The following is a 26,936-nucleotide window of genomic DNA, read 5'->3' on the forward strand; positions in this document are numbered from 1 at the left end:
TGGAAGAAACTTCGAACACTTACTTTAATCCATGTACCTTTTGCTTCTTTTCATGTATTATTAAAACGATTTCTCACTTACGGTCTCTTTTCTTTATGGTGCTTCTGTGTACAACACCGCTTCAGGAAAGCATTTCCGACCCCACATTGCTATATGATTTCGAGTTGTCAGGATGTACCCTACCCCTCTTAGAAGTTCTGAAACGTTTAACTGAAACACCCTGTATACAGTTCTTGCCACTGAAATCCTTAAAAATTAGCTGGTGAAGCCTGCCAGAGTAAATAATCTATTGGGTGCCTGACCTTCCTCCTCGTGGCAAAGTGTGGGTCCAAATAGGTGCCCAACGGCTAAATGGTCAGAGAAATAACAGAACATAACACTACACAAGCCGCTCCCCATGCATGTTTTAAATCTCTGGGCTCCACAGAGTTCTGTGTCGCTTACAAAGAATGCAACGCGGAGATGGGGGAACCCCAGGTGCCGTCTAGACAACTAACACACTTTACACTATCCAGGTAGACGGCAGTGCTTTGTTAATAACTAGCAAGAACTAGGATCCCTAGTGTATGTGAACCAAAAGTTCTCTGATTAGGTCAGTCCTTAGGAGGCCATATGCACAAGTTTTCTTTTTTGAAAAGAAACGAGATCTTCCAAGATCTCATTGCGACATTATACCCTTACTGCATACGAGTGATTCGAGGAACACAATGAAGATATCACCCATCTTGATTGACTTACAGATTATCCAGACCTGAATCCAAATGAACAGCTGTGGAATTGTTTTGGAATGGGAAGTGACCGGTACGGCCACATGCAACCATCATCTATTCCAACACTATGAAATCCTGCAGGCCAGATATCTCGATCGATGGCTTCAGACATCCAGTGGAGTCAAGGCCTAGGTGAATAGCGGTTGTTAGACGTGCGAAATTTGACACAACACGTTATTAGGTAGGTGGTCACAGTTCAGTAATCATTGTAATCTACATTGCTTGACAAAATTAACAGAATAATGTTTTTCATGAATATTTTATGAAATGTCCCTGAAGGCGAATATTTCATATATAATAATCTACCTGGTATTCAAATTCCCAGTATCCAATGGAAATCGATCTACCACTTTAAGGAGCTGCACATCATGCAAATTATTCATGCCTATAAAAACATGGATTGCAACCACATCATTGTGGTTGCAACAAATTTTTGGCCTGGCGAGTGGGATTACATTTCCAATATTCAGGATGGCAAGTCATTGTGGTTTAAATAATTCTTTGAGATGATGTGCACTTTGAAGGCAGAAGTGGATAGTTTTAAAAAGTTCAAGGAGAAACAAGAAAAATTGTGATGAACACATGAAAAATGCATGAACACATGATGAAAAATTGTGATGTGATGTGGGAAGGGGGTTTTTTTTTGGCTGATGCTCTTTAAATATGGTTTCTAGCATCATTTTTTACCTTGTCACTTTCGTTTTTCATACCTTATCACTTTTGTTTGACAGTACACATATTGTTGTGGCCCACCGCCTCCTTGTGATAGGGACGCGTACTAGGGAGCAGCCACCCTGGTGATCGCTGCTCACTAGTAGCTAAGTGGCCAGATACAAAACAACACGCACTTCGCAGACTGACCATTTCAGAGAGCTCTGTACTCATCACAATGTACCATGGTGGAGTTGAACTAACGTTTAGGTGCCATACATAAGACATAACACATTCCACATTTTCTGTTAATGCAATCTATTATAAACTTGATCTTACTGATTTCTGTTAATACCGATAGCTGGAATTCTGTGGGTTTTTACGTCATTATGGTGAAATGTTTCCCCTTTCACGAAATCTCCAATCATATAAAAAACAAATTTTCCCTTCATTCCTATTTTTTAAACTCCATACGCGTGTTACTCTGTATCTCACTTGTGCGTGCTGTGTTCGTTATTGATTGCTTATCTTTTTTATTACCATTTTAATTTTACAATAAAAAAAAAAAAAAAAGAATGTCAGTGAACCGAAATATCAATCAAGCAAACTTCATATCTTGTCAAGGTAAAGTGTTATATTTACTGTAATATTTATTTATTGGGTTTCTAATTTTTTTAGTGTTTTACTCAACAGACTAGCAATTTTTTTTGAGCGCTCTGCTCCTGTCCCTAATTTTCCCATAAGCTCTGTCGTTTTTAATGTGCGAAACACCATAACATAGAGATTTTTAGGAACACATGTACCGAATTATAGCAAAATTGACCGTATTAGTTTGTGTAGCACAAGCTACACCAACTAAACAACTCGTTGGCTAGTGTAGCTTGTGCCACCCCAACCAACAAACAATCAATAAATGCAACTCCCTGCTAGGTGTTTGGAGCAGCTACAAATTTTCTCCAAAATATCCTTTGATTTTTGAATTTTCCCAAATCACCAGGCCTCAACCAACCAACCAGAGTATTTTGGTGTACACAGGCCATGGTACTCTTCATTTGAGGCATCAACACATTATATCATACATATTAAAATGCCCTTGCATTAAATCATATTTTTTGTATAAATAAATTCAAGAGCGTTTCTGCGAATATGAACTTTGATACATTGTTAAAAATTTTCCTAACAGAAAAATCCAAAAGATGAATTTTTCTTACAAATTTGTTTAAAAATTAGTTTGTAGAATTTCACTGTCAGCATAAAATAATTGGGTTCTATTTGAATATTTTTCAGGTCCGTTCTTTTTTTTGTAACCATATGCACAGTACATAATGGAAAAGATAGCCCTGCTTATTCTAATAATTAATAACTCAATGGAAAGCTTCCTGCAATCCAATCTAAATATTTTACTGTGTAATCTGAAAATTTCGGCTAAGGTAAAAAAAGCCAACAGGAGAAAGACGTGAAACGTTGGATAACTTACGTGGAAAATCAGTTTCCCGACACTGGACTCTAGCGCTGCTCGCTCGGTAAACAGATGGTATTATCGGTCTGGCGCTGAAATCGAGGATATATTGATTGATAGGTAGGCGTGGCACAAGATGAAATGATTGGTGGTGGGTGTGACAGCCGACAAGCTACTGTGTAGTCATTGGTTGGCATTATATGTATTTATGAGTAAAGAACGGTGCATAATAGTTTTGTGATGAACGGTAAACAGGTAATAGTAACGATGAATCTTTTAAAGATGGAAGAAATTTGTAAGGAAAATAAAACGTTGGTTGATTTTTTTATGAAAACTAAATAAAAGTTTCGTTTCATTCCGTTCATTTTTATGTTTTTTTTTTTCCTCATTATTAAAATCATATTTTTGGGCTTTACGAGTGTTTTTACTATATTGTTGATTTAGGTTTGGTTACCAAAAAAGGAAAAGGTTTATTTTTTGTAACCTGACCTTCAATCGTTGGTTAAGAAATAATAGGATAAAAATTCTTTATATATATATTTAATAGCTATTGAGGTGTTGATTGACGTTATGATATGTGTATCCGCACGAGTGTCTTTAAAAATAAAAGTACAGTAATAACAAATTAATATTTTGTTAATAAACAATTTGTGCTAGTCCACCCATGATTCTAAATAAAAAAGGTGAGGCTACCCCCTCCATTTCGGAAGGGGACCTTTTTTCACCATTCGGGCATATTATTGAACAATAAAATAAAAATACAGTCATAAAAATTATTTTTTTATGAATGTATTTCTAAATATAACTGTGATTCTAAAGAAAAAAGGTTAGATTACTCTCTCCACTTTGGGAGGGGTTCAAGCCCCCATGGGATTGAAGTGGAGGTAACCTGACCTTTTTTTACCATTATGGAAAGCGTTCATTAGGGCAAGTTACATGCTTCTGAGTGCTACTAAACCGTTGTTAGTGTTGTGTTCGCGCACCAATCAACACATCGTTTGCCACGCCTACCTGTCAATCAGTTTATCGTTCTTGACTTTGCTCCAGACCGATAACACCTACAGTCTGTTTACTGAGTGAGCAGCGCTAGAGTGCCATATCGGGAAACTAATTTTCCGCATAAGTCATACGACGATTTTCGTGTTGGCTTTCTTTACCTTCGCCAAAATTTCATCTTAATTCATTTTACTTTCATTTTCAGAACCTTATAAACCTCAATCGAGTCTCCATTAAGCTGCCTAGTTTACAAGCTCCGTAGCCCACATTCTGAAGTCTTTCCTCATGCCTGTCTTAAACAAGTATTGTTTGCAGGCAAAATATCACTTTCACATTGCCACATATACATGTAACAGCAATTGATTCTGTAATGTCAAGGGGCATCATCTAATACAGCTGCTTTTCATTATAGGGAATGCATGTGCAAATTTGGCAGTTTCTGCAAGTAAAACCTGTCTCATTAAAATTATAAACCCATTAAAGCTGATATCTCCCCCCCTAAAATTTTTGTTTAATTCTGTTACAAATCGTCTGCAGCTTCCTTATCAGGCTTACAGTCACTCCAGATTTCTTGACGGAATGCAAATTGTATTGGTTTTGAAATTTGTTAAGTCACATGCTTGTGACAAATATTTCTTCTGACTGCTCTTCTTGAGAAGAGGTCGGAAGCTCCTCCTCTTCATCTACTTTTTAAGATTGCTCCAAGTTAGTCTTGCATGCTCTTAAATGACAAAACCAGAAAGAGGGCAATTATGCGCATTTTGATATTCAATTCAAATGTTTAAAATCTTTCCCTCATAGAATTTTGTTTTCTTGTAATACAGTAAAAAGCACTGACACTTACTGACCTTTGGGTACAGGGCCATTCCAAGCCATTTTAGTACCTGAGGCAAGAATTAAAAATTGCACCCTACTGTTAATGATGGCAACATTGGCAATTATTTAATCTTTCTTTTGACCCCTTTCAGCTTTTCACGTGAGGCAAGAGCCTCATTCGCCTTAGCATTAATAGAGGCATACGATGCAAGAAAGCAAGCTTATGCAGTATCAGCCAAAAAAAAAAAAAAAATCTCCAGTTTCACTCCTCCATTTGTTCCAAATGCTTGTCCAGCTCAGCCTTAAATTTATTTAGGCTATTAGCTTCCACAACAAAAGATGGAAGCCTGTTCCACCAATCAACTACCCACTGGCTATAGGCAAATTTCCGCACATCTATTCTACAACTATCTTTCCTCAATTTGAAACTGACTGTGCCCCCTCAGGTTCCTAGTCTGGGCAAGAGGAAGAATCCTATCTGCATTCCCTTGGCACGGCTCTGTTTGGGTACGCTTTTCAATAGCTTCTTTATTCTTCAGAATAATAGCAATAGTCAATTTAACCATTCTAAAGAGTGGGAAATGACAGATTTCACTCTTTTTTAAATCGTTACAATGGTAGCTTGGTTCATTAACGGCATTAAAATAACCAAGTAATAGTATGACACTTCTTTCATATAGAATATAAACACAATACACGAGAACAAACAAACACTACAAAACAAAGTATTCTGTGGGGGGACGGGGTGAATTTAGAGATATTTAAAGTGTATTCAAAGTGTGCTGCGGGGATGGCTGGAAGGTGACGCATGCATGTGTGGTGTGCAAAATTCAAACAACTTTGCCTTTTCCTTCTGATTTGTTTCCTGTTATATGAAAAGGTAATAACAAATGAAAACCATCATTATAGTGAAACTTTGTTAATTCATAAATTAGGTGGGGGGAGTATGTATAGCCATCCCCGCAGCACACTTTGAATACACTTTAAATATCTCTAAATTCACCCCGTCCCCCCACAGAATACTTTGTTTTGTAGTGTTTGTTTGTTCTCGTGTATTGTGTTTATATTCTATATGAAAGAAGTGTCATACTATTACTTATTGGTTATTTTAATGCCGTTAATGAACCAAGCTACCACTGTAACGATTTAAAAAAGAGTGAAATCTGTCATTTCCCACTCTTTAGAATGGTTAAATTGACTATTGCTATTATTGTGAAGAATAAAGAAGCTATTGAAAAGCGTACCCAAACAGAGACGTGCCAAGGGAATGCAGATAGGATTCTTCCTCTTGCCCAGACTAGGAACCTGAGGGGGCACAGTCAGTTTCAAATTGAGGAAAGATAGTTGTAGAACAGAGGTGAATTTAGAGATATTTAAAGTGTATTCAAAGTGTGCTGCGAGGATGGCTGGAAGGTGACGCATGCATGTGTGGTGTGCAAAATTCAAACAACTTTGCCTTTTCCTTCTGATTTGTTTCCTGTTATATGAAAAGGTAATAACAAATGAAAACCATCATTATAGTGAAACTTTGTTAATTCATAAATTAGGTGGGGGGAGTATGTATTATGGCTCACCAAGAGTAGCGGTAATTGGCTTGAGAATGTTGAAAACCTTTATCTAGATGATGCAGACATTTTCTGAATATGTAATGAGGTATTATATGCATATTGCAGGATTACATACATATACAAGGTTACAGTGATGTGCATATAAATAAAATGGTAACTGCACACATTAGTTTTAAATGAGCCCAACTGATTTTATTCATTGATTTTACACCTTTGGCTGTCCAATTTTATTTATTTTCAGTGAGGTCATAAAAATATAGACTGGTATATTTTTTTGAACTCTCTAAAGTTGACAACATAACATTCAGTGATGATGCTAATAAATTAAAACAAAATCAGGTGAATTTTTTGCATTTAAACCTGATATTTATAAAAGTATATAATCTTATGTGCCACTGCGTTTTCTGTCTAATAATGGAACAGCTTCCTCATCTCCAAAAAACCTTGCCTGTACCTCCTCCCTGTTTCTCCTGATAAATAAACAAAAATAAATATTATGTTAAGATAATATGTACTGAAGTTTTTATTAGTACAGTTCTGATATTATGTCAGTGACTCCACTGACTTGAATTTTACTGAAATTAGCAACAAATGAGAAAAACTGAATAGATAACTGGAGAAGGAGACTGACAATAAACAACTATGGAAGTTCTGTAATAATTTTAGACAATGTTACATTCAGCTGTAGTGTAAAAAAAAAAAAAAAAAAAAAAAAAAAAAAAAAATGTTGCTGTGTGTGCATTTTAAATAATCAATTAAATCAGACATACAATAGAAGAGGAAAGGAGTCAGAGGATGTGTGAAGGAGTAGCATTTAACTGTATGTAAAATAAAATCAGTGAAGGAGTAGCATTTAACCGTATGTAAAATACAATCATTTGCACACACTTTTTTTTTTTAAATGGTGATCACCTACAGTGCTACAGAAACGTGTGTGGGGTGAAGAGGGAGAGAGAAGATATATTTGACTTGAATTTACGAAGACTAATTTTCAGGAAACAAAGGAAAGTTATTCAAAAAACAGAAGTAGAACAGATAAATGAGAAAGAGGAAAAGTTTAAGTTTCTAAGTGTGGTACCGTCAATAAACCACTGGAACCAATTGATGATGTTACCAGCTGAAAATTCTAAATAAAAAGCATTCCGGGTGTAATCACAGAAGCTAATAGGTTTTTCTATTAACTAAAAAATATTGTTCCAGATTCAGATGGAAATAGATATAAGATACTGATATCCATTTAGTTTGCAATAAAGTCACTGAGGGGGGGGGGGTTAGTTAAGCTAAGACAGATTATGAGAGGTTTTTTGCTGCGAATGCGAAGGATAGTAGCAAAGAATTCTTTGCCTATGTGAACACTAGAAAAAACAGGGATGAACTACATTCGTGCCACATAGTTATGAATGGCAAACTATTAATTATGTTTAGGTTTTTGGTAAACTGGATTTTGCATCTACATTCATGCATGAAGAAGCTTCTAGGAATGAGAAAATCAGAAGTATATCATGTCTAAATGATTTTGTGATAACTAAGAGGAAAAGTAAGTGGAAAAGAAATTGTTGAAGCTTGCAGTAAATAAGGCATCTTGGGGACTGAAAAATCTACTTAATTATATTGAAAGTAGTAAGCAAACCTTTAGCATAATTAGGATACCATCTCTGGATTCAAGGGAGTTTCCTAGAGACTGGGGAAGTGCAAATATCTCCCCTATTCACTAACAGTAATCAAAGGGTGAAGTAAGTAATTATAAGAGTTGTATGACATCTGTTTGAGAGAAAATAACAGAGTTAATAGTTTGTTTGTTATTTGGTTTTTAGGAGCATTAGCAACTAGGGCCATATTGCTCCGGGGATATGCGGTGGTCATTCCCTGACCTTTCTGCATCCTCCGTATTTGGTGGGCACGGGCTAGAGTTAATAGTAAAGGGGGAAACTGCAGTGCAACACTAATTATACAAATAGTTATGCAGTGCCTGATAGGTACAATATTCTTTTTAATTTTTGGAAAAAACTTTTTAACTTTTTGGAATTGTCCATAGATAACATCAATATTTCACCTTTTCTTAAAAGATTGCAATATTTATTCTATGTCTTTTTATTTGTAATTAAAAAAAAATCATAACATGGATCCATTAGTCTGACCCATTTTACAGTTGAAAAGACCATTAAAGTATGCAGATTTTAAACATATGCATGTACAGTATATATATTTCTGCTTATGTGTCCAAATTAATTTGATGAATTTGAAGTACAACTGGTCAAGACATCAAATGCAGACAGTGTTGGAATATCAGACGTCATGTTACCTAGATATAAGGGATGCAGAATTTGAATATGGGGAGTACAATGTATACAAAAAAGGATATAGCTTATAGTGTAATTTGACTAGCAGCACTGGTGGTTTCCCCCAATTCTGTGATTGGTACACTGTGACATGTATATCTCTGATTGGTACTCTACAGAGCTCTGTAGAGGCAAGATGGTGTGAGTGAGTTAGTGAGTGTTTGTGAAGTGTTAGTGTAGGGATCTGTGGTAGCCACAAACCCCTGGTTACTGTCTTTCACCATAGGGAGGCAGGCTGGATTAGTACAAAGAAACAGACCCTGGCGGGACAAACCCTGGGGGTTGCCTGAGTTTCCCAGGAAGGCCCCCCCCCAAAAAGAGTGATAAAAATGGAAGTGGAAGAAAAGGGGTGACAGTTGGGAACTTCTGAAACTGGATGCCCACCTGCTCAAAGGTGGGGGGGGGGGGTTAAAAGAGGAGGTGGATTTGCCCACTAGGCAAGATGGGTGATGGGGTTCCACCCAGGGAGAGGAGAGGAGAGGAGGAAAAGCTATAAAGAGTTCTCTAGAGCAGTGAAGGGGAAGGGCAGAAGTAGGGAATAATAGGTGAATGCAGGTGGAAACATCCACCCAGAGAGAAATGAGGGTAGAGGGGGGAGGGGTGTACTAGGGAGGCCATCTCCCCCTCTCCCAGGGGATGGGAAGTAAAGGTCATGGGTAAAATCCATGAGGTTGCCATATGGACACCGAAATCCCACATCAAGACGGAAGACTCTGCGGCATTCCAGACACAGGGAAAACTAACATCCTGGTCATGGAGATGCATGGCCAACAGGGGGGTGAAAAGCCTAGCCTGGGTTGCAGAATATACTGCTGCATCTATCATCATAGATGTATACAGGAGAATGAGAGCATGCCAGCTCTGGTGGCGACTATAAGAGTCACCCCAGGCCGATGCAAGCAGTGGATCTCCACCACACCTCCCCCATATAACCAGATGGGAGACTCAGTGACCTGAAAGGACAAAGTATTCAAAGTATTTTTGTTTATCAGTCGATCTCCAAGGTATCCCCTGTATGTTGCAGTTTCATCTGTAAGGAATGTGCCAAAGCCGGTGGTATGTGAGAGTGTGTGTGTGTGTGTGGTTCTGTTGACTTTGGGGCCAGGGGCTGTATGTCCAGACTCTTATTGGAGCTCTCAAGTATTACCTGAAAACCCCAAGGGTACTTTTGAGAACTGAAACAGGAATAAGTGGAAGAAACAGGGGAGAGAGGGTGAAGAAGGGAAAAGATAGAAAGTTGACAAAAAGGAGGAGACTTCCCTGGAAAATGAAAATTAGATGATTAGGAAATGGTAACAGAAGATGATCAACAAACTAACCCAGTTAAACAAACCTTATGTTAACCCAGTATTCATAAAACTTATGTTATGAATATAAAAGTATGTTAAATCATGAATAATATACAATAGAAAATTCTTCTCTATATCAAACAATTTAAAATATTAGCTAAACAATTAAGCATCTTATAGAAAAGCACCATAACAACTATAGTCAAATGTGAAAGTATATACAATTTCATTAGTAACGAGAAGAGACGACCGGAGGAAACCAACACAACTGTCATTGGCCATTATGACAATATATGTACATCAAGTATTTAAAATAACTAAGACACCTACTCAGACAGGTGTCAGGTTATGATCATACACCCTGCTATTACAGTGGCAGAGACATGTCTTATAAAGGTCTTGATAAAACATTAAAATAGCTATCGTAGCACTTAATTGAGACTGCAGCAACAGACTTAGCATCTTTAAAAAGGTCTTAGTTAAAATTTTCACCAATCAGTACAATCAATTAGTAGTACAGCTACACTGCAATATCAGTTCTTATTTTAGATAGTATACAGTCACTCTCTATTAACGTCAATGATTGGTCAAAGTACAACGCCGACCGGGCTAGCCGGGTGGGTAAAGTGCCTGCCTGGCAACCCAAAGGTCGCGGGTTTGAATCCCGCCTTGATGGCCACAGAAGTTGATGCGCCAACAACTAACTAACTAAAAAAAAAAAAAAACCCTCAAAGTACAACTCTGTTTGATATAAGTCCCAAACCAAACCAGGCAAGGTTAGGAAGTCACATACTGAAGACTCTGCAATGGAACTGAAGTCCAATTAGTCACAGTCTATTATATAACCCACACATTAGAAGCCGATGGAACAATATCACTCAAACACAGTCCTTGAGAGACAAACCGACAATAACTTAAATATCTAGCAGTTTTCAAGTCAATGTAGTAGAGATTTGCATCACTGAGAACCTGTAGCAATGCAAAAAAAGCAATATAATCAATATATTTGTGTCTCTGAACCATAAGACAAAACACTGAATCTTACAAGTATATAATCTGATCTTGATGATAAAACCGCCATCTAATTATAGGTAACAATTGACAGACTTGCAATTATAGATAGTAATTGACAGTCTTATGTACATATATACACACCAGCTGTGAGTAAATAGTGCATGGCCAGGGACGAAATGGCTACCTCACAATTTCATTTAATTATCAACTAAATTACAGTAGGTAATTACCATTAAAAGTTATAACAATTCTAAACAAGTAATCATCATGACGGCGAGAAATTTCTTCCATACAGAAGAATTTAGCTATTAGACTAAATATCTAATTATTACTCGGAATACGTTTTCTCCTATTAAATAGTTGGTCAGCATGACAAGCTAGGGCAAGAAAGTTCTCTTTATTTGCCACTAACTGATCCATATTCTCAAGGCTATATACCTCAGTAATAATTTGCAGTTGATTCCTCAAGTTGAATAAAAATTACACTTGCAAAGCATATGTTCTATAGTTTCATCAAGACCCCAGGGGCACAAAGGAGAAGCTGCCAAACCCAAAGCATATAATTTATGATTAACACACCCGTGTCCTGTCAGTAAGAATAAGGTGTTGAGTTCAGGACAGAACCAAAAATAGTTTGCTTACTACTTTAAAAGCCATGGGGAAAATACAGGATGTTTCAAAATTATGTATATACACTTTAAAAATTTATATTTAATGAACAATATGTACCAATTTAATTTTCTTAAAATCATTTTATAGCTTAAAAATAGACATTTGTTTTACAATAATTTAATTTTTGTTTTATTTTATAGATACCTCTAAAATGATGGAGAGTACCCAATTAAGTTTTGAGAAAGGCAATTATAAAATGGTATTGGAAATATGAAAATGTCAATAAAGTTCAACAGTTCAACATGCTTGGCAATCATAATATGGAACAAAAGTGCCCACATGTTTAACAATTACTCATTTGCGGGATAAATTTGAGGAGCATGGAACCATTCAGATTATCAATAACAGCATGTGGCAGGAAGAGAACATCAAGAAGTAATGAAAATGTTGAAGCTGTAAGAAATGCAATCTTGTGCACCCAAGAAAATCAACAAGACAGTGTTCACAAGAGCTAGGTTTAAATCATACAAGCGTTTTTAGAATGATGAAGGAATTAATAATTGCCCACAGCCGTGCATGATTATCTTGATAATGAATTTCATGATCAATGGATAAGTCGGTGAGTGAGTGCTTTTGAATATCCACTAAGGTCATCAGATCTCACCCCTTTAAATATTTTTGCTTGGGGATATTTAAAAAATCAGGTTACAGTCACAAACTGCTAATATTGGAGGAATTGTGGATGACAATTCAACAAGAAGCAGAAAACATTTCACCTGATTTGTGCATTTCAGTATGTAGATCTGTTGAAGATAGATGCCGCTCATGCATTAAGTATAAGTAAATAAGTATAAGTAAGTTTAGTAAATTAATAAGAGGAGTTTACCTCAATATAGTACGTAGAACACTTCCGTATGATACCCTCCAGAAATTAAAACGGAAAAAAAATCAACAACTTACCGGTACATTAAAGTAAAATATAAATAATTAAATAATCAATTTAACACAATTCAAAATCAATTTAAAACAATTAAAATTCAAATTAACGCAATTAAAAGAATCTAACGAAAATATTCAAAACGATTTTGCTTCCTGAAGCTGACAATGCTTTTCGACCGACTGTCGTGATCACAGGAATGAAAATTACCGAATCAGGCTAAACCAGCAACTTAAATAGTGATTATATGTCTTCGCGCATGCGCGTAAAGGTCCACGCATCGGAGATGAAATATGGCCGCGGAACATTAACAGAATTCTCGTGTAATTTAATTTCAACGGTTTCTGCAATTAATAGTCGCATATAATTACGTTGAACGTTAAGTATTTTGGCCTCGTTAAATAAAAAAAGTATGTTTTTCGTTAATGGCATGAAAGGCTAATTCTGACGCTGATGAACGAGAAGCACGAACTGAGGCTTCGTGTTCATTTACACGAATATTAAGAGAAAACCGTGTCGAACCTTGGTAAGACGAGTTGCAATCACCGCAAGAAATGTTGTATACCAGATCATTAATTTGTGTTGCGAACGCGGAAAGAACCGAGCGATTGTTCAGTATAGTGTGTAACTTCCGTATAGGCCTAGCTATAATTTTAAATTCGGTATCTTTAAAGAATCTGTTAAGCTGTTTGTGCCACTGTTCAACATATGGGACAGAAAAAGTATTTTTTGATATTACTATTGTTGATTGGTGTAGTATTTTGTATCCTATCTTAGCTTGTACCCTAATTCGATTTATTGTGTTGATGGGATAACCCCTGTTTAAGAATCTGCTAGTTAATATTTGTATTTCTGAGTCCAAAGCAGAATCTGTCGTTGAATATTTACAGGCATTTAGAAATTGATTAAAGATAATCGATCTTTTGTAGGTGAACGGGTGATAGCTATTATAATGTAGAAGCATACCGGTGTTTGTGGGTTTTCGATAGATGCTAAATTGTATTTTGTTCGAGTCCCGGGTAAGCGTGAAATTTAGAAAGTTTAATGACTTTGTATCCGTATCTTCCCTTTCCAATGTAAATTTTAGTCTAGAATGAATATTATTAAACGAATGTAAAATGTCTTGGATAGTACTATTATCGGTAATAACTAGATCATCTAAATACCTCCCATAGTATGTGATACGGGGACGAAAAGGTGTCAAATGTATCTGCTCAATCGTTGAGAGATAGATCTCTGACATTAAGCCACTCAGGCTCAAACCCATTGGTAATCCAAAAATTTGTTTGTACACCTTGTCTCGAAAGGTGATGTAGTTAGCCTCAACTAACAGTTTAATTAAGTGAAAAATTTCCTTAACAGGCAACTTCATATAATTAATCGGTGTCAAGTTTTTATTTAACATATCCCAAATAATATCCAATGTGTATTCAACGTTTACATTCGTATATAATGAGGTAACATCTAGTGAGAATAAATTGTCATTGTCGCCGAGTCTAGTCTTTAAGATTATTAAATAATGTATCGTAATTCTTAATCCCAAATTGTATAACCTGTCTAAAAAGTTTTATAATGTTATATACATGTGTGGCTAAGGCTGAAAATGCCGAGTTCCTGTAGGAAACAATAGGTCGAATAGGAAATCCAGTCTTGTGTAATTTTACCTGACTGAAAAGTGCAGGAATATTGTACAAAGGGTACTAGGAATGTTTTGCAATACAGCTTTGTTTATTTAATTTTTTCAAAGTAATTTCCTCTACATTCAATACACCTCTCCATCCTCCGAAACCAATCTTTAAACCAGTTCTGCCAAGTTTCACTAGGGAGTAAAGCACACTCGTTGTCCCAAGCCCGTAGAAGGTCCTCATCACTGGAAAACCGCCTCCCTTTTAGCTTCATTTTCACATGCGGGAACAGTGCAAAGTCGCAGGGAGCAAGGTCTGGCCTGTAGGGAGGGTGCTCGAGAAGTTTCAGTCCTGTCGTGGTCAAATATTCGGTGCAGGCTTTGGCGCGGTGAGCTGCAGCATTATCGTGATGGAGGTACGAGGTGTCCATTCTTGACTTTGGCCGCAGGTTCTTCATAGATCCAATGACTTTAGGCAGGCATTGTTCAGTATACCACTTAGCTGTGACTGTCTTCTGCGTGTCCAAAACGACACGTTCCACAATTCCACTCGATTTGAAAACTACAGCTATCATTTTCTTCTTTACAGATCGGGATTTTCTGACAATTACGGGTGTGTCGTCACCATCAAAGACCCAAACTTTGTTTTGAGCCTTGGTCGGCAGATCGTAATAGTACAGCCAAGTCTCGTCACCTGTCACGATGTTGTTCACATACCGAGATTGTCCCTTATCAAACTTTTTTAACATCTCCCGGCACCAAGTCACACGTTGTGTCATCTGCTCTTCAGTCAGTTGATGCGGCACCCAGAGAGAACAAAGTTTCTTCACGTGCAAATGATCTTGCAGAATCGAACGAATTGCTGGTGCATTTAGGCCCAAAGTATCCTCTATCTGTTGGTAGGTCACTCGCCTGTTTTCGTCAAGCATTTTCCTCACAGCAGTAACGTTTTCCTCCGAAACTGACGTTCGTGGCCTTCCCGGCCTCTCAGAATCCTCCAGAGTGAAATTTCCCCCTTTGGAATTCTCTATACCACCTGAATATCGTTGTACGATGTGGACAATCATCATCTAGTGCAAGAGTCATTTCTTCTAAGCACTGGTCTATGGTTAAACCACACACAAAATTATACCGCAAAACTGTCCTTATCTCATTTCGTGACCACGATGCCATCGCAAGCACTTTACACTCTCACTACTAATGAATAACTGAGCCCATCGACTTGGCGCGGCGGCTACTATGCACGTATGAACATGTCTCAACATGCAGCAACAAGCAGCTTCCTGTGATTCATTGTTGCGTCATATTGCAAAACTTTCCTAGTACCCTTTGTATGTTCTGGACTTCAATTCCTTCAACTGAACCATAGTAATGTAGTCGTTTTTACGATATGTGGTTAACGTTTTATTGTATTGATTTACCAAATTGGTAAACAGTGCCGGGTCTACTTCACGATAAGTGGAGGTATCAGACACAACTGAATCTAACTTATTAATATAATCATGTTTATCTAGTATTACCACTGCATCTCCTTTATCTGCCCTCTGTATAATAATGTCCTTATTTTCTCGAAGTTCTCGTAAAGCTGAACTGTCATGTGTATTCAATTTAGGAAGTCGCGTTTCTTTTATGGGGTTATCCCATTAACACAATAAATCGAATTAGGGTACAAGCTAAGATAGGATACAAAATACTACACCAATCAACAATAGTAATATCAAAAAATACTTTATTTCTGTCCCATATGTTGAACAGTGGCACAAACAGCTTAACAGATTCTTTAAAGATACCGAATTTAAAATTATAGCTAGGCCTATACGGAAGTTATACACTATACTGAACAATCGCTCGGTTCTTTCCGCGTTCGCAACACAAATTAATGGTATACAACATTTCTTGCGGTGATTGTGACTCTCTTACCAAGGTTCGACGCGGTTTTCTCTTAATATTCGTGTAAATCAACACGAAGCCTCAGTTCGTGCTTCTCGTTCAGCAGCGTCAGAATTAGCCTTTCATGCCATTAACGAAAAACATACTTTTTTTATTTAACGAGGCCAAAATACTTAACGTTCAACGTAATTATATGCGACTATTAATTGCAGAAACCGTTGAAATTAAATTACACGAGAATTCTGTTAATGTTTTGCGGCCATATTTCATCTCCGATGCGTGGACCTTTACGCGCATGCGCGAAGACATATAATCACTATTTAAGTTGCGGGTTTAGCCTGATTCGGTAATTTTCATTCCTGTGATCACGACAGTCGGTCGAAAAGCATTGTCAGCTTCAGGAAGGAAAATCGTTTTGAATATTTTCGTTAAATTCTTTTAATTGCGTTAATTTGAATTTTAATTGTTTTAAATTGATTTTGAATTGTGTTAAATTGATTATTTAATTATTTATATTTTACTTTAATGTACCGGTAAGTTGTCGATTTTTTCGTTTTAATTTCTGGAGGGTATCATACGGAAGTGTTCTACGTACTATATTGAGGTAATCTCCTCTTATTAATTTACTAATATTATTATCAATGTAGAACATATTGAGTATTACAGCTCTGATTCATACTATATAAGTATAAGTAAGTATAAGCATAATTAAAGTAAAGTTTTATTGTTGAAAAAAAAAAAATAAAAATAATGTTTTTTGTCTTCAAAGTATCCAAAAACAATTACATTTGTATATATTGTTCATTAAATATAAATTTTTAAAGTGTGTTATAACTTATAAGTCACTCTCCCTAAAGGGGCAGCAGACCATTCTGTCTGCAAGCTTGTAAACAGTCATTTTTAATACTAGACGTATCTAGTTTTTCAGATATATTTCAGGTCAATAACATAATTGTCTATTCTAGCTGGTATGTTTTGGAATCAAAAGTAAAGTAAATAATGAGCGATTATACCAAAATGTATAGGAATTCTACCACAAACAACCAGTAAAGCAATAGTGGACACTATCCTGCAATTTCGAGAGGTGGCCAAAAGAAAGAATCTCTGCACATGCAAGAGATAATTTTTAATTGAAGAATGATTAATTTTATGTCCCAGAGTGCCTGCCACATAGCAGACAATGGGGAAAAATGCACATTTGTAGTATAATTTCAGTGTTCTATTTAATGCCTCAAACAGATTTACTAATTCAAATAATCTTTGCAGTTAGAACTTTAATTTTATGCAGGATATACCTTTCGTGTGAAATTACATTTAATCTGTCATCTAATATGACATCCAAATACTTATAGTTACATTCCAATTTAATTGATTGGTTATTTAGTTTAATGCTAGGATGTCGGTTGACATTTAGATTTCCCTTTAATAGCATCTGTTTTGTTTTTGAATTGGAAATTTTCAATTTGTGTTTCTGTCATCAGGTAAAAAGGTCCAATAAGACTTCATTGATATGTGTTCTAGTTCCCAACTAGAATAGCTAAATCATCAGCATAGGTGATTTTATGCACTGTGCAGTGTTCAGCAGAAAGCTACTCATAAAGGACCGCATTATAACACAAAGTCTGCAAGAACAGATCCCAGAGGGCAGCCTCTAGTAACATTCTTGGTAATTTGACAATAACCAGCAGAAACCACAAGACTGAGTCTTGAAAGTAGTCTATAGTTAATCTGTCGAGTGGTGCAGAGACCCTGGCCTCCCAGAACCTTGAAAGGACACTTTGCCACCATAAGGTGTCAAAGGCCCCTTTGAAGTCCACAAAGAGGCCGAGGACATACTTAAAATTAGAGGCAACTACCAGATCTAAAGCATACATACCCAAGAGCACCAGTTGTACATTTATTTTTGGCAAAACCAAATTGCATATCTGTCTGTAAATTTTTTACCAAATAGTAATTTTTGAATCTAATAACAATAAGTTTCTCAAAGAATTTTCTGAGGGAAGAAAGATGTGCTATGGGCCTATGAGAAGAAGGCAAATAATTTACAGGTTTCTCGGGTATTTTGAGCAAAATTGAGGTTGGCCTGCTTTCATGGTTTTGGGAAGCAACCATCTACAAGACAAGTATTCAACAAGGCGATGATTAGTTGGGGACACACTGTCCAGACTCTTTAATACGGCCACTTCTAACAGGTCCAATCAAGGACATTTACCATCATGCTAGTATAGATGGCCTTAGAAATTTCAAATTGAGTAAAAAAAGGTCCTCACGGGAAGGGCCAGCATAAGTAAGGTGTGCAAACCTCGTCAATGTCTGCTCTGTGGAATCTGGAAAGGAATGATCCTGGACGATAATTCTATCCAAAACTGCACCCATGGAGTCTACATTTTCAGTAGTTGTAATCAACTACTGAAAAACTTCAGGAAGGGGAAGTCTTTCCATAACAATTTTATAGGCCATCCCCCCATGGCTCTTTATGCATGGCTGTCTGACCCAAACGATCTCATGCCTGTTTCTTCTCATGATATATTTCATTAAAGTAAGATCTCTGAGCTGCATTGTAAAACTCAACAAGATGAGTAATCCCCTCCTGTCTTCAGTTATTTCTTTTTACTCGTTGCACATCCTGTGCAGTATTCATATTATTTCTTAATTCTGTTAAATGTCGAGTACACCAAGGAAGAACTGAATTTAATCTTCACTTTTTCTTTTGCAAGTTGGCATTACATACAGCTGTAATCAATTTAAACACCTCATCGACCTGTTGAGTTGTGGGCATTTGAGCAATACGTTGAAGATTTTCTGGCAGAACAGCAGACTTAAGAATTTGGTCAAAGGAAACCCAGCCAGCACTGGCAGTCTTGTCTCTTCTGCCTTTTTCTTCTGAAGGAAGCCTTCCCTCCCCCATCCTTCTAGCTTCCTCCCAACTTTAACTCCCACTCTTGCTGTATCCACTCCTCTCACAACTTTTTTTTTTTTTTTTGTCTCCATCCAGGAAGCTCAGGTGCCCCTTGCAGACACCAGCCAGAGAATGGCAAGCCTGGCTACCTCCTAGCAGTGTATGCAGGCAACACTGCTAGGAGGTAGCCTGCGGCTAAAAGCCAGAAAAGAACATTACACAATACTATACACACAACCTGGCAGAGTAAATATTTCAATACTACCGCCACGAGGCACAGTGTGGACAACGTTGGGCCCGAGCAGGGGTCTAGCGGCTAAATGGCCAGCCTTTACAGTGAACTATTATACCCACAATGAAAGCAACGTGGAGATGGGGGAAACCCCTGGTGCCATTAGACACGAACACACTATACACAAAACACTTTTCTGGGTTTTACAGTGGCACTGTATTACTTCACAAGAGTACTTATGGCACAAATGTGGAAAATCACTGGTGGTGCTTGACCCAAACACTATGTACACTATCAGCATTGGCAGTTTTGTACCTGGGAAAGTCATAGGCCAACCTCTGAACAGTAATGTTGGGAAAGTATACAATGTCAAAGGTAATAACATTGCGATCACTTGTTGACTATGATGTGTGTAATTACCAGTTCTTAATGCATTGATCCAGGATAGAATTTCAAAGTGTTCAGTCTATGTATGACTGACCAGTAGAGGAAAGGAAAGTTGGAGGATGCCCAGCTGTATTCTATAATATTAAATTTTTTGTGATGATAAATTCTTCCAAAAGGGGAGGACGCATTTGCATCGGTAAGTATGATTATGCATTTTCCAGGTAATTTAAGGACATCCTCAAGGTAGTTTAGAAATGGTTCGATTTGTTGACATGGCTTATTTCATGTATAGAGAAATAAAATATATTTGACCAAAAGGTCCTTCTAAACATGCACATGTTGAGTGCATGGTACAAAGACTAGTAATCTTAGTCATTGTCTTGTGTGGGTTCACCACAACCAAGGCCACCAAAATCCTGGTTACAGCAGTGCCAACAGCTCCAACAGTCTCAGGTTTTGATTTGATTATGTGAAAGCCAGAAGATAGACCCTTGACAATACCCCTATATGAACAGAACTCTTGCATTCATAAAATCTTAATGCCTATTGATCTCTTATGATTTTTTCAATATCATTTGTCACTGAAACTGATCCCTGACAATTCATCTGTAAAATTTTGATATTTCCACCATTCGAGTAACTTTTACTTTAGTGATTGGTGCATAGTTTGATTCCTGGGCTCTTACGTACTCAGGACATTTTGAATGCCTGTAGTAGTGGTCAGAGCTTCTTTTGCAGGACTTGCAATTTTGCCATACAACAGGAGAGTCTTTACTGGGGCATTCATTGAACTAACAGCCTAAAGCTCCACAATAACCACAGGTGTTCTCTGTCTGTTGGCAGTTTTTCGAAGAATGCCTGTAATTTAGGCATTTAAAACACCACGAGGTGGCAATGAAATCTTTCATAGTGCGGACCAACCAACCAATGTACAGATAACTGCCAGACTCCATCAGAGTTCTCCTGATAAGGTATGGAAGCTCAATAACCCAATGTATACAGTTTTTGTTTTTATTTTAAATCTGACTTTAATTTTATCATTAATTTCTTCCTCAGTATATCTAAGGGCCACTAGATTTTTATTATATAAGTTGTCCAAGAATTCTTTCTCTTCACTTCCTCACTGGTCTTACGATTCTGACCAGCTCGTATAATAACCAAGTGTTCTGGTTGTGTACCTTTAGGTATTGTATTAACCCTGTTTTGTTCGCTTATGAACAAAACAGGGGTGCTACAACACTTGAATAGGTTTTTTTTTTTTTTTTTTTTTTTTACTGTGCTTGGGTTGGAGGTTGGGAAGAACAAAGAAGATATTTGTTGACATTAGACTTGAACTTGTGTAGACTGTAATTTTCAGGAAATACGTATGAAAGAAGGTTGCTCCTGAAAATCGCAGTTGGATGAATAAACGAGGAAGATGAAAAGTTGGTTCTGTAAGTTTGAAGTTGGACAGTAAATGGATATTGGCGGCATGTGTTTGGACTGTTTTGAAAGAGAGAGCGGGAATTATAGAAGCCAATTCAGAAGAACAGTGCCCATGGAAGTATCTGTAGAAAAGGCATGTAGCAGAAACAGTACATCTATGAGACAGCGAGTGGAGAGACTCATTTAGAGATGAGTCATTAATTAACATAACTGCCCTCTTCTGAATGGAATCTAGAAGCCTGAGAGAGGTTTTGGGTGCACCACCCCAGATGTGGGAACAATATTCCATGGTAGGGCGGATTTGCGATTTGTACAGAAAAGTAAAGACAAGAGCGAAAGAGAAAACCAAGATTTCTAGATGCAGAGGAAGCAATATTTGTAATGTGCTTGTGCCAAGAGAGATTAGAAGTAAGGTTAATCCCCAAAAGAGATATATCAACTTGCCTAGAAATAGGAGTGTCACCAAAGATAAGCATAGAAGCAGAAGAATCCTTTTTGCGAGACATAAGACAAGACTTGAGTTTTAGAAGGATTGAAATCAACTAAGTTGTCTTTGCCCAACTGGAGAATTACCTGGAGATTGGCATTTAAGGAATTGCTAGCAGATATTCAAAAAGTTAAAGCTGATTGAGCAGGGCAAGGTTTCTCAAACTGGAATGCAATGTGTTATCATCAGCAAAACTATGGATAGGATTTCCAATCAATGGAAAAGAGTGGGGGAAGGAACTGAACCTTGGGAGACACCGGCATTAGTGGAGAAGTTAGAAGACAGAGAGCCATCAACCATCACCTCAGTGAGCGATCAGAGAGAAAACTGGAAAACCAATTACAAAAAACAGTTAGCAAACTATAAGATGGAAGCTTGTTTAGAAGAACTTCATGGGCGTCTCCGTAGCCAGGTGGGCAGGAGCAGCAGTGCGTAGCACACGCTTCTTGATTAGACCGGAGTTCGAGCCCGTGAGCCACCAAATATGGAGGATGCGGAAAGGTCAGGGAATGACCACCGCATATCCCCGGAGCAATATAGCCTTAGTTGCTAATGATCCTGAAAAAAAAAAAAAAAAAAAAACCCCAAATAACAAAGAACTTCATGCCAAACACGATCGAAAGGCCTTTGAGATGTCAGGAGCAAATGCTTGTGACTCACTGAACTTTTCCACTGAATTTGTCCATAAATGGATAACAAGCTGGAATATCACCAGCGGATCGACACTGATGGAATCCATACTGGCAATCGTTGATCAGATGGAAGGTTCCTAGGTAGTTTAAGAGTTGGCAGTTAATTGATTTCTCTATTACTTTAGAAAGAGTAGAAGTAATTGCAGTGGGATGATAACAAGGAAAAACACCAGTGGAATAAGAAAGGGTAAAAGGCAACATAGAGAAGCAGTATGCTCAGGAGCACAGGTTGGAGAACATATGGAGAAATATCATCGGGACCTGGCTCTTTCTTAGCATCGACTCTAAAATTCTTCTAACATCGTTTTTACAAATACTACAGGAGGTACTGAATGGAGTGTACTGGGAATGGTAGGTCAGGGTTTACCAAGGTCATCAGTACAGGAGTTAGAAGAAAAGTGAAATGCTAGCAAGATAGTTTTATCTTTAGCTGATGTGGTAATAGAACTATGTGGTTTTAACTGAGGTAGGAGTAGAGATAGGCAAAAGCTGCGGCCAATAGGCAAGAGACCAGAATACTCGGCTACCATTAGGGCAAGAAGCAAGTTTTCTACTCTTAGCCTCTTCAAACTCTAGTTTGGATGATTAATAACATCCTTTACAATTGTGGTGAGCTTTGGTGTAGGCAGAAAATGAAACTGAAGAATTAGAAACAAGCCAATTACAATATACAACATTCTTCTCTCGAACAGCCTTAGTACATTTTGATAAAGAACAAGATTTTAAAGTGGAGTGTGGAATAAAGGATTCCATTCCTACAAGAATAATTTCACTGGCACGATCTGAGCAAACTTTGACATCAGATGTTTTGAAACAGTAATCCGACCAAGGAAAAGAAATCTCGCAGTTCATCCCATTTTGCATTCTTGTAATGCCAAATAACACGAGGTTGGGAATAGCCATGAGATAAGGGCTCCATTGAAGAAGAGACAATCACCAAGTTGTGATCTGAGGTGCCTAAAGGGCACTCACTTCGACCGTGTACTTAGACGGGTTATTTTTGAGAAAAAGATCAAGCGTGTTGGCTGTATGGTTAGGATTGTCTGGTATTCTTGTAGGTAAATGAACAATCTGTGCGAGGTCATTAGTAATTGCAAAAGCCTCAGCATTTCAACCAGCTGGGTTGATGTGAACCAGCTGGAATTGTGAACATTAAACTCACCAAGGAAAATTACCTTATTGTTAGGAAAATGGACTGGAGAAAGTTAAGTTGCAAAAAAGAGGAAGTCAAAGAGCTCCAAGTGATCAGTGGAGTTGGGAGAACAGTAGAGACAACAGATGAATTTTACAGCATGAGGTAGAGAAATTTTAAGTTAAATTTCTAGTTAAGTTCGAAAAGAGGAGATTCCAAATTACCAAATCTCTGACAGGGAACATCGGAACGCAGATATGCACATATACCACCTTTGAGATGAAAGGAATCATACAGTGAATAATTTAGGCAACTGAGATGAGCAGTAGTTGAATCAACAGATAACTGAGATTCTGTCAGAAAAAGTATATGGGGTTTGGCAAACTGTAAGTGGAAACGGGCATCATTGAGATTAGAACTGAGACCATGTATATTTGTGAAATGAAGGATGAAGGTAAGAATATGCCCAAATCCTTGACATAACGTGGCTTCGACAATGCCCCCCCCCCCCCCGATACCCATTACTCGGACTCCCTCCAGTCACTATCTTGCAGAGCAAAGGTAGCAAGATTATACACCAGCTGATCCGGTAGCCTCCTAGAGAAATATCAACAGGTTTGGTCTGGTGCACAAACTAGTGGCCAGCCTTCAAACACCGTTTTAGAGCTGTACCCTTGAAATGTAAGGAAGTTTGGTTGTTTCCATCACACGGTATGACTGATATTTTGAGATCAGGATGTCCATCATAATCTCAAAATATCAGTCATACTGCATGATGGAAGAGATGAGAAAAAGTTGATCACAGAAGTCTTAGCAGGCATACCTTGCTGAATCAATCCATTTTTAGGAATCTCATTCTCAGAACTTAATTCTAAAATTAATCTTTGTAATGATTTAGAGATCTTGCTAACATCTATGATCACAGATGAAGTTAGTTTCCTCCCTCTTTCATTACATCTAGCAAATTATTTCTCAAAGTATATACAAATCAAGAGCACTATTTTAAAGTAACAGTCCAGCAACTCTCTGGAAATTAGGTGTGGAGGTAACCACCTCACTTTGATCTGAAAACGCTCCCTCCTTTTTAGAGGAGGGAGCATTTCCCCCAATATGTCAACTAGTTTGACAAAAAGAGGTTGCAAATCCTGGAGGTTGACCTCCAGAGCTCCTGGGGCCATAATGAGATCCACAGGCATTTTAGAAACAGAAGATAAGCTTCCATCTGACATTTTGATACAGAAAAACAATACAATAAACACAAAAAAGTCTGAATGTCACAATTATAATTGAAATAATGAATCAAACAATGTGTTTAGGGTACAAGAAAGTCCTCAAGTACTGGCAAAATAATCTCAAAGTTCAAGGTTAAACCTGTTTAAATTCAATAATATAACCAAATATATATCACCCACAAACTATTCTATGCGATAAACATAGCATATAACAATTTTAAAAGAAATTATAACTGTGGCCATGTTAACCAGTTCTGTACATATTATATGATACTTAAAAACTGAAATTTTGATATTTTCTATCTTTAAAACTATCTGGTAGGGGGTGCCACAAAAATAAGTAAATGCACAGGGGTTCCACAGAAAACGTTTCAGCACAGTCGGATTATCTGGGGGCATTCCATGAAATGACAGTCTTGCCCAAAAGAGCCCAAGTATTAGTTGAATGCAGTTGTAAACAAATCTTATTTCAACACTGCATATTCACTTTAAAAGGTAATCTGGGCCTCTTTCTTATCCAGATATGCTATATATACCACATTTTATCCAACAGAGATGCAATATCTAAATATATATTTATTTAAAAGAAAAAAAGTAATCTCAGAAAGAAAGTTTTTAAATTCTGTACAGTGGAACCAACTGACGATGTTACCAACAGCAAATTCTAAGTGGGAAGCATTCAAGGAAATAATCGTGGAAGCTACTAGACATTTCATACCTATTAAGAAATATTGTTCAAGGTTCAGGCCTAAATGGTTGTCAAATAAACTAATGAGACTCATTGGCAGAGAAGAAAAATGCACGGGATGCATATGAATTATCAGGCGACACAGAAGCCTATGGCAGATATAAGCTAGTCTGTAATCAAGTCACAAAGGAGATTAGGCAAGCAAAGGCAGATTACAAGAAATCTTTGGCAAAGGATGCTAAGAAAAACAGCAAGGATTTCTTTTCTTATATAAACTCTAAAAGGAAGGGGATGAACCAGATTGGTCCACTTGATATCAATGGTTCGACTGTTGGTGATCCTGCTCAGATAGCAAACAAACTGAATGAGTATTTTGCATCTACATTCACACATGAGGAGTTATTAAGGAAGGAAAATGCCAGAAGGTTATCAAATTGTAGCAGGGTGCTTAATGATTTTGTAATAACTGAGAGCAAAGTGGAGGAGAAATTGTTGAAGTTAAACATAAGAAAAGCACCTGGGGTGGATGGGATCTATCCAGTTATATTAAAGGAGGCGGCAAAGCAACTAAGCAAACTCTTAGCCATAATTATGAGAGCATCCTTGGACTCAGGTAAGGTTCCCACGGACTGGAGATGTGCATCTGTATCGCCAATTCACAAAGGGGATTGAAGGGTGATGCAAGTAATTACAGAGCAGTTAGTTTAACTTCTGTTCCAGGTAAAATATCGGAGTCACTGGTTAAAGATGCATTGCAGGATCATCTAGACAAGACTGCAGCAATAATTCAGACACAGCATTGGTTTATTAAGGGAAAGTCTTGTCTGACAAATTTGATTGGATACCATGATGTGGTTACAAAGGAACTGGATGCAAAAAATAATTTTGATATCATATACTAGGATTTCAAGAAATCTTTTGAGACTGTTGCGCATCGAAGACTACTGTACAAATTGTGGCAGAATGGTATTAAAGGTAAGTTGCTATGATGGATAAAAGGGTGGTTGAGTGGGAGAAGACAGAGGGTGGTAATCAATGGATGCTGCTCTTCGTGGACTAATGTTATTAGTGGAGTCCCACAGGGTTTGGTGTTGGGCCCAGTGTTGTTTTGTATATTTATCAATGATATTGAAGGTATATCAGGCCTAGTGTCAAAGTTTGCAGATGATACAAAGGTTGGCAGGGTTGTTAATGACATTAATGGCAGTGTGCCAATGCAACAGGATCTAAAAAATTTGGAAAAATGGGCTGAGAAGTGGCAACTGAAGTTTAACACTGACAAATGCAAAGTACTGCATATGGGTAGCAGTAACCCAAGAGAAACGTACCAACTGTGTAGTACTACACTCAGGTAGGTGGAGAATGAAAAAGTCCTGGGAGTAATTGAGCAGTGCAGGTGGGCTGTCAGAGCAGGTCATGGAGTTTTGTCAATGATATACAGGAAATTTTGTTAGGAGAGACAAGGAGGCGATTATCCCTTTGTATAAGTCAATGATCAGGCCACAGCTTGAGTACTGCGTACAGATCTGGAGGCCTGATTTTAGGAAGGATGTAGATTTGCTTGAGCATGTAGAGAGAGAGAGAGAGAAGGCAACAAGATTGGTGAGAGGAATGAAGGGCTCTTCTTACCAAGGGAGGTTTAAGTTCTGCAAATTGCAGCGGCTGGAGACTAGGCACCTGCGAGGTGATCTGATAGGATTCTTCCACTTGCTCAGATTATGAACCTAAGGGAGCATAAATTGAAAGTGAGGAAAGACAGTTGTAGAATAGATGTGCAGAAATTTGCCTTAAGCCAAC

At 37.6% G+C, this 26,936-nt stretch overlaps 1 protein-coding gene across 2 annotated transcripts in view; it reads right to left on the minus strand.

Annotated features, from left to right (window-relative positions):
- Nucleotides 1–6,493: 6,493 nt before the first annotated feature.
- The window catches only part of LOC150085601 (organic cation transporter protein-like), a 302,555-nt gene continuing 282,112 nt past the window's right edge, over nt 6,494–26,936 (minus strand). The window contains exon 10 of one of the 2 annotated variants that reach the window (XM_090373385.1): nt 6,494–6,730. In XM_090373385.1, the coding sequence (XP_090229511.1) occupies nt 6,689–6,730 (42 nt within the window). In that variant the 3' untranslated portion in view covers nt 6,494–6,688. The remainder of the gene's footprint in view (nt 6,731–26,936) is intronic. The other variant, XM_090373384.1, reaches the window with a different exon arrangement.

This window comes from Mastigoproctus giganteus, chromosome 5, assembly GCF_048544385.1.
Source record: "Mastigoproctus giganteus isolate SK-2022 chromosome 5, ASM4854438v1, whole genome shotgun sequence".
NCBI classification, from domain to species: Eukaryota; Metazoa; Arthropoda; class Arachnida; order Uropygi; family Thelyphonidae; genus Mastigoproctus; species Mastigoproctus giganteus.